The following is a 9032-nucleotide window of genomic DNA, read 5'->3' as shown; positions in this document are numbered from 1 at the left end:
GATTAGGACACAACAACCTAGTTCAAATGCCCTGGAATAATCAGGTGAATTTGGGCTCAGAGGTTCCAAGCTGGTTGGGACTACAAGCTTTCTTCTTCCTGTGTCCCCTTACACAGGTATATGGTAAAGTACCCTGCTCAGGTCAGCCGGCCATCTAGGTTTTCCCCCTACCAGAGGTGCTAGAAAGGTAGTGCTGCCACCGGGTGATACCCAGTACCTTACGTAGCAAGCAGTCATTTATCAGTGAAGGAGAAGGGTTGTGAATATATTTGTTCCAAGTTATAAAATGGCATTCAGTTCTAGTAGGCTATTTACAGTGGAGAATGCATACGTACAGTTGACTGTACAGAAGGAGGTGAGCCACAGCTGGTCAGCTCTGGCTTGATGCCAGGAGTAGAAAAATGTTTTCGATAACAAAGCCTTGGCTGCTCAGTCAGAGGCAAGTGTAAACAGAAAGACAGTAGAACACAGCACCAGTCCCTCTCACAGCCAAAGAATTGTAGGCTGGTTCAGGCCTTGGCCTCTGCCTGCCAGGCCTCTTGGTAGTGCTGGTCACCATCCACTTAAGTCAGTCCCCTCACCAAGGCAAATCAAGGCCCATGGGTGGAAGCACCTTCAAGCAAAAGTTTCTTGCCATCAGAATATGATACGTTTCCCATCTGCTGGATTCTGTTCCATGGGACAGTAGGGACACTTCAGCCTGCAAGGAAAGGAAAGGAAGAATATCGCAGGACAAGGCAAGGCAGGGCAGCCAGGCTAGGATGGAGCCAGGCAGGGAGAACTTACTTTCCTCCGTTGATAAGCTTGTTGAGTGCATCTCGGGAGATGACGTGGCCACAGAGAAGTTTGATGGGAGGGTTGGAATCTGAGGTCTGCTGTCGCAGGATAGGGCACGCAAACACGGAGTGATACCAGCACTTCATGCCCAGCTCGATCTCAATCTGAGGAGGCCAGCATAAGGTTGAGAGCCACTTCCTGTCTGAGTTGTGCACCCCAGCACCTGCCTCTGGGTACCTCCCCAGCCTGGCCTTACCGGCAGCTCATCCTTGTGACTCCACACACCAGTGCACTGCCTCTGTTCGATCACAGCTTTGATGTTCATCAGCACCGGCAGCGCCACACAGCCGGAAGCGAAACTGAGGAGCAGAGAGCAGGGGCTGAAGCAGTGGGATCACAGGAACCAGCAAACAGAACCAGCACACTGTCCCAAATAGGACTGGAGACAATTCTCAAGTAGTGTGAAGTCAGACTAGTCCTTGAATTATTTAATTTTAATTTATGTGTGCAAGTGTGTGCTTACATGTATGTATGTGGACCACGTGCATGCTCAGGCCAGAAGAGTGTGGTCAAATCCCTGGAACTATAGGTAATAAGAGCTGTGAGCCATCTTGTGGGTACTGGGAACCAAACTCAGGTCCGCAGCAAGTGCTCTTAATCCCTGAGCTATCTCTTCTGCTCCCAGACTTCTAAAGAGCCACATACATAGCGTAGTATGTTCAACTCTGTATTCGCTTTAATACACCCCAAAATTACAAAGGCTCCAGTATAGAAAACAGCCGGCAGATGAAATGCTTGTCCAAGACAGTGGAAAGCTCTTAATGGGGCCAGAACCAGCCTGTAGTTTAGCAAACTCTGTTAAACATGGTACATAGTATGACATCTGTAAATGAGGTCAATCTCAAGATGATAGGGTAGCGGTGTGCCCACTGGCAGGAACCTCAGTTTGTGAGTACAGTACAGCCCTCCCCAACAGATCTCTAGGGGCAGTGGTGACCGCTCCACAGCAACAGCATAAGTGAGTGCAACCTGTTGTCTACAGTATGACAACTGTCTACTAAGGTACAATGTCTGGGGACATTCTAGGTGTTCTTTGTTCCTGTGAAACCCTGCAAGTTAGCTCATGGCAAAACTCCATCTTATCTGTTAACTGGGGTAACGGGACTTTAACTTGGGCCTGCTGTGGAGTGAGCTGAGACCTCTGCAGTGCCCAGGTTAAGCAGCAGCTCAAGCATGTTATCTAGCACCCCAGTCTCCATGTAGGGAGGTGGTGTTTCAGTGAGTTGTGAGGGTGGCTGAGTTACTGGGAGGATGGTGTAGTTTCCCACAGGTACCTAACATGCAGGAGTGGTGGGCTCTCTCTATAAAGACAAGCAGTGTCCATCTAAAGGGAGAACGCAAGCCAGCTTAGGTTTGTGGAAGCACATGGCGGGGTTAGCACAGTTGTTCTCCATGCCTTTCCTGTGTGCAAGAGGCTGGGCCATACCTGACACTGAGAGGGGACTCCACGGAAAGCCCCAGCAGGGAACATGCATCCCGAGTAAAGGTCTCACAGATCTCCGCCCAGTGGCTGTTGTCTAAGAGATGGCAGTAGGGTGACTTCTCCAAGCCCAGCCGCAGGTACACCAGGCTGCCCATCATCACCTGGATTTCTACAAAGAATGGGACAGCAGCTCAGGGAGGAGGGCAGAGGTTCTGCGCCATAGCCCAAGGAGCCACAGGGCTGCAAAGCCTTCTAACGTGCAGAGGAGCTGGCATCTCCATCCTGCTGCCAACCTGGAGGCAGGTAGGATGGTGAGGTCTCCAGCTTTCCGACTGCATCACAAGCAAGCCTCTGCTTGGCAGAGACTGTCTCCACTCACCCATTCTAATCCTCCCCCGCTTCTTTTGTGACAGGTTTCTATGTAGATCTCTATGCAGTTCCTGTTCTGGGATTAAAGGCATGCACTACTATGCCTGACCTCTCCCCTTTAGCAGCAAATCCAGGTTTGAAGCTTTCAGGAGATAGGAGGAGCTAAAACTGCTGTTTATGGGGAGGTGTCTCAGTAGTAAAACAGTTGTCAGCAGTAATGAAATACTGAGAAGTCTGGTTCTATCCCCAGAACCACAAAAAATAAAATTGCTGCTTTGGTTTTGTGATTTTTATTTTATATATTTTTATTTGTTTCCTTCCCCCACTTCCCAAGACAGGGTTTCTCTGTGTAGCCCTAGCTGTCCTGAAACTTGGTAGTAGACCAGGCTGGCCTTGAACTCACAGAGATCCACCTGTGAGTCTTTAATTCTTGAGTCAGGGTCTTACTGTTACCATGCTAGCCTAAACTCTGAGACTGAGGTGGTTTGTCTTCCTGCCTCAGCTCTGCCTCTGATTTAGACATCACTTTAGAGGCAAAAGAGAATCAAAAGTTTCTGAATTGTGGGGAGCCATCTTTCTGGTAAACAGAACTGTTTGTGGGTACAAGGACAGGCTACCTGACATGTCCAGACATTGGCTGGAGCCTAACCCCTATCTCCCAGCACCTTGGGCACTTACCTCTCTGGTGTAGCCGAGCAAAGGGCTGGAAGTGCCGGGCATAGCTGAGGGCCTCCAGCTGCTTCTCGGGGCCACCAGCCAGGAGGCGGATAAAGTGCAACCGGTGCAGCTTGAACTCCAGGGAGCTGTTGAGCTCCAGCAGGCGCTGCCGATGGGAGACAGCCCATCTGGGGAGAGATAACACAGTGCTGGGGGTGGTGCTATAGAGGACCCTAAAGGACAATGTGAATCCCTAAGACAGGTATATCAGGGCCAGAGAGAAGGCTCAGCAGCTGAGCACTGACTGTTCTTCCAGGGGACCCGGGTTCAATTCCCAGCACCCATATGGTAGCTCCACTTCCAGAGGACCTGAGACCTTCAAACAGACAAATGCAGGCCAAATACCAATGCTCATAAAATAAAAATAAATAAAAGATAGGCATATCTAGGTGAGATGACCACAGGCAAGCCTCACTGTGGGCACCCTTACTCCAGTGCAGGTCCCAGGTCTTGCTCATGTAGAGCTTCCAAGATCCGATTCAACTCCAAGAAGGGCTGCTTGAAGTCCAGGTCCACATTCAATGTTGATTCCTAGGGGAGATGGAAAGTAGTGTCTCCAAAATTCTGCCCGTAATAAAACTTCATCAGCTAAAGGTTGGCTGGGAAAAGGTAATGTTTGCCAGAGGAGCTGTCTGCCTATAGCATGAGTCCCTGTTCAGTGCCCAACTTGAGGCTAAGCATCATCATTGGTCAGTCACAGTAAAGGACCCTTTCCCTCCACTGCAGGAAGTCCCCAGGCCTGGCACTGAACGGCATAGTGAGAGATTACTTTTAATCTGCTTAATTACATTAAGGCAGAGTCTCCTGCTCCCTGTGTGTTTAACACTTAACTTGTGCTTAATCCCCTAAATAAAAAAAAGCGCCTTGGCTTCACGCCCTGGCAAGGAACCAACTCTAACTAGAAATCAGTAACTTTGTTTTTTTCAGATACACTTAGATTTACCTCCTGTTTTGTGTAGGGAGACCAAGACCAAGTTTCTTTCTAAAATAAATATAAAGAATGTCAGTGACTAGGCCTATGGGAGGGCCGGGCGCAGCTGCAAGCAATCCCAGCCCTTGAGAGAAGGGAGGATGACCAGTTGGAGGCCAGCCTTGGCCATACAGCCAGACCTTAGCTCAGAAACATAAGAGACAAGGTGTGGTTTCAGCATGTTGAAAGCCAGGAGGATCTCTTTGAGTTTGAGGCCAGCATAGTGAGTTTGTGGCCTATATAGTGAGTTCCATGCATTTCTCAACAACAAAACAAAAATAGTCAAGAATATCGGGTGGGAAAGAAAACTAGCAGATGATGAAATTGGCTGGACGTGGTGGTATGCACACCCAGAGTCCCAGGATCTAGGAGACTGAGGCGGGAAGGTAACAGGGAGGCCAGGATGGGTTACATAAGCAAGACCATCTCAAACACCAAGACAGACAGATGCCCTTGTGCCGCCACAGCCGACATTACCTGGCACAGCTCCTCAGCTACACTGAGCATGCCCTGCTGGTACAGGTGCTCCACAATGGCCATCTGCAGGATCTGCTGCTGCTTTTCACGGGAGTCCCACACAGCATCTGAGACTACACCGCAGATCTCAGAGTCAAAGTTCTGACAGAGGAGAGATGGATCTGTGACTCAGACACTTACACTGTGCTCCTGCCAAGCCAGCACACATTACTCTGCAGTGTTCCCACCCCTAGACCCTGGGCCACCCACACACTCACCCTGTCAATGGCTTTGCCCACTCGGGAGACGCTGCTATGAATGTCCTTATGGTCTGAAGCTAGTTTCTGGACTGTGTCTTTGATTTTTCGACAGCACTGGGACATTACAAGGGAGAGGGTAGCTGAGAGAGGGGTCCCCTGAAGAGCTGTGGAGACAGCAGACTGGGTCAGGAGGCAGATCCTAAGACCTGCTTCTGCAGCAGACCTTCTACTTCCTCCTCCGAGCCCGTGTGGTGGCCCAGAAGACAGCCCTACGTGTCAGAAGTAAACACCTACTTCCAGTCTATGGTCAGCTACTTCTTTTTTTGGATCTCACTATGTATCTCTGGCTTTCCTGGAACTTACTATATAGACCAAGCTGGCCTCTAACTCACAGAGATCCTCCTGCCTCTGATTCAAGAGTGCTAAGCTTTGTCTAATGTGAGACTTGGGAAGTGGCCAAGTAGAACAAGGCAGTATGCTTATTTATTTTTAAGTTTTTAACATTTTAGCCAGGTGGTAATGGCATATACCTTTTTTAAAAAAAATTACTTATTATGTATACAATATTCTGTCTGTGTGCATGTCTGCAGGCCAGAAGAGGGCACCAGACCTCTTTACAGATGGTTGTGAGCCACCATGTGGTTGCAGGGAACTGAACTCAGGACCTCTGGAAGAGCAGGCAATGCTCTTAACCACTGAGCCATCTCTCCAGCCCTATACCTTTTTTTTTTTAAATCCAGCACTCGGGAGGCAGAGGCAGGCAGATCTCTGTGAGTTCGAGGTCAGCCTGGTCTACAAAGCAAGTTCCAGGATATCAAGGACTACAACATGGAGAAACCCTGTCTCAAACAAACAACCAACCCCAAAAATGCTGGGAATGGCATATACAGCTTTAATCACAGCACTTGGGAGGCAAAGGCAGGTGGATCTCTGTGAGTTCTAGGACAGCCAGCACAATATAAAGAAAACTTGTCTCAAACAAACAAAATCTGTTTAGTTAATTGCATGTAGGTGGGGGGTGGGGAACCGTGCCCCGCATGTGTGCTAGGATGTACCCTGGAAGTCAGAAGACAGCTTTCATGAGTGAGCTCTCTCCTTGCACTGTGTGGGTCCCATCGGGCTTGGCAGCAGGTGCCGTTTACTTGCTGAGCCATCTCTAGAGCCCATAGGCCAGGACTCTGGTGATTTCATTTTCTCTATGTTGCTGTGAATGCTGACTCGGCTCCTGTGTGCTCTCTTATTTTGTGTATTGGATGTACACAGGCTTTCCTGTGAACCGTCAAGTTAAACTCAGAATTACCATGGACACAGCAGTTCCACTTCCAGGAGAAACAAATATGTACACACAAAGCTGTGTGTGTGAACACTCTTCCTAGCATTCTTCAAGATAGCCAAGAGGGAGAAACAACCCAGTGTCTGTCCACTAACAGGTACAGGATGTCATACATGCACACAGTAGGATAATGACATTAATCATTCACAACAGAAATAAAACCTGGGGACATCATTACCCCCAAAGTAAATTAAAAGTAGTTGCAAAGCAACATAGAGAAACCCTGTGGAGCTGGAGAGATGGCTCAGCGGTTAAGATCACTAACTGCTCTTCCAGAGGTCCTAAGTTCAAATTCCCAGCAACCACATGGTGGCTCACAACCATATGTAATGAGATCTGGTGTCCCCTTCTGGCCTGCAAGCATACATGGAAGGAATATTGTATACATAATAAATAAATAAATCTTTTTTTTTTTTTTAAAAGAGAAACCCTGTCTTGGAAAAAAACAAAACAACAACAAAAAAGTTAGTTGAAAAGAAAATGTCCAGAGAAACCCTGTCTTGAAAAATAAAAAACAAAAAAAGAAAGAAAAGGTCAAAGTAATTTTCTGAACAAGCTGAGGCTTTCTTTGCCACCTTCAAGAAAGCCTAGAGATGCATGTCCAAGACTCTACCACCCAGTCAGTAGCCCAGGGCTACATGATCCCTAGGAAATATCACCCACCTGCACTGGCCAACTCAGCCCTCAGCTGGCCCACATAGTGCAGCAGTTCCTCCAGGCTCTGTTCGCAGTGTTGCCCGTAGGTCAGGAACTTGTGCAGGACTTTGTCGAGCTCCCTCTCCACGCACGCACACTGCTCCATGGTGGCCTCTGCCTAGTGAAGTGAACTGGGTCAGGCCAATGTGTGTGGGTGACTCCGCAGCATTTCTTCAGGTCCCTCACCACTCCTGAGTAAAATATCAGTGCCCTACTAAACAAAGTGCTTCTGAGCCAACCTCACTGAAGTGTCCAGCGGACAATGAAGGATGGAGTTTGAGGCTAACCTGGTCTACAAAGCAAGTTACAGGACTAGCCAGGGCTGTTACACAGAGAAACCCTGCCTGTCTCAAAAAACAAAAATAAAATTACTGTCTTGAACTTTTTGTCCTGTTATCTTTGTCCTGCCCACCCCACACACAATATATACCTTTTTCTTTTTCTTTCTTTCTTTTTTTTGTTTGGTTTTCAAGGCAAAGTTTCTGGAACTCCTTGATTTGTAGATCAGGTTGGCCTTAAACTCGCCGAGATTCTGCATGCCTCTGCTAGGATTAAAGGTGTGCGCCACCACTGCTTAGCTCAATACACACCTCTTTAAAAGATTATTACTTATGTGTGTGCATGTGGGTGTCAGAGTAGGTCAGAATTGGGCTTCAGATCTCTTGGGGTTGGAGAACTGCTCCATGTGGGTGCTGGAAACCAAACTGGACTTATGAGAGAGCAGCAAGAGCTTGTGACTACTGAGCCACCTTTCCAGCCAATACTTTTTAATGTACAGAGCAACCTTAAGTGTCATTCGCAAGAATGCTGTTTACTTTTTAGACCGGGTCTCACTGGTCTGGAGCTCACCAATTGGGTCAGACTGGCTAGTCAGTGAGCCCCAGGGGCCCACTGGTCTCCAGCTCCCTAGTGCTGAGATTACAAGCATGAGCATGAACCACCATACCCAGCATTTCTTTAAATTACATTTTCCCCCCAGGAGACAGGGCTTCTCTGTGTAGCCCTGGCTGTCCTGGTACTTGCTTTATAAACCAGACTGGCCGCAAACTCAGAGATCCTCCTGCCTCTGCCTCTTGAGTACTGGGACTAAAAGTGTATGCTACCACTGCCAGGCAAATTACTTTATCATTTTTGTGTATGGGTGTTTTGCTTCATGTACATACATATGTGTTGCAGGATATTTGATTGCACTGTGAAACTGCAAGACTATGTTTATAAAATTAATCTTGGATCAGGAGACTGAGCCAGTGATTACTTTACTGGAATTAGCCACAGAGAGGACGGAGAAGCTAGGAATATGGGTTGAGAGACTCACAAGAAGGAATAGGGAGGGACTTAGAGATCTGAAGTCTTCTTTTGGTTTGGGAGGAGTAGAGAGATGCTACACTTGCTTGCTAAGTCTCTGCCCAAAAAGGAAGGTCAGCTGGTTGCTTCTGGCTTCTCTGATCTAGCAGGTTTTCACCGCAATATCTGACTCCAAAGTCTTTATTGGTAAATAGAACTATACAGACTTAGTTAAAACCTACATTTAGTGGCTGAGCCGGTACCTGTGGGAACGGAAGTCCCCCCAAGCCTCAGTCTGAGCGGTGTGGGGTGCTGACTGCTGGGCTGCAAGGGCACAGATGATAGTTAAAATATCAGTAGATTCAGGCGCAGTCACTGCCAACAGAAAAACATACATATGTGTACCATGTATGTGCAGTGCCTGCAGAATCAAGAGGGCACTAGATCTCCTTACAGGTAGTTATGAGCTACCTTGTGGATGCTGGGAAATCAAACCTGGGCTTTCTAGAAATGCAGCCAGTGCTCATGGCGGCTGAGCCATCTCTCCAGCTCTAACAGCTGGCATACTTCTGGGTCCTAAAGGGCAAACACTTCAGAGACTGAACCTTTGACAACCCTCACTTCCTTTCTTTTCTTTTTTTTTTTTTTTAAAATTATTTATTTATTATGTATACAATATTCTGTCTG

General features: G+C 47.8%; 1 protein-coding gene across 3 annotated transcripts in view; it reads right to left on the bottom strand.

The window, feature by feature from the left end:
* Window positions 1–235: 235 nt before the first annotated feature.
* Rmnd5b (required for meiotic nuclear division 5 homolog B) overlaps window positions 236–9032 on the bottom strand; it is a 14712-nt gene continuing 5915 nt past the window's right edge. Inside the window, exons 2-10 of one of the 3 annotated variants that reach the window (XM_026780822.1) lie at window positions 7029–7175; window positions 5051–5196; window positions 4794–4934; window positions 3777–3877; window positions 3308–3474; window positions 2264–2429; window positions 1034–1136; window positions 787–941; window positions 236–700 (exon numbers count right to left, since the gene is read on the bottom strand). In XM_026780822.1, the coding sequence (XP_026636623.1) occupies window positions 637–700; window positions 787–941; window positions 1034–1136; window positions 2264–2429; window positions 3308–3474; window positions 3777–3877; window positions 4794–4934; window positions 5051–5196; window positions 7029–7175 (1190 nt within the window). In that variant the 3' untranslated portion in view covers window positions 236–636. Of the gene's footprint in view, window positions 701–786; window positions 942–1033; window positions 1137–2263; window positions 2430–3307; window positions 3475–3776; window positions 3878–4793; window positions 4935–5050; window positions 5197–7028; window positions 7180–9032 lie in introns of all 3 variants that reach the window. The other 2 variants (XM_005350123.3, XM_026780823.1) reach the window with 2 other exon arrangements.

This window comes from Microtus ochrogaster, chromosome 7, assembly GCF_000317375.1.
Source record: "Microtus ochrogaster isolate Prairie Vole_2 chromosome 7, MicOch1.0, whole genome shotgun sequence".
Taxonomy (NCBI): domain Eukaryota; kingdom Metazoa; phylum Chordata; class Mammalia; order Rodentia; family Cricetidae; genus Microtus; species Microtus ochrogaster.
Note: the sequence above shows the minus strand (reverse complement) of the source record. Positions and strands in the feature narration are given on the sequence as shown.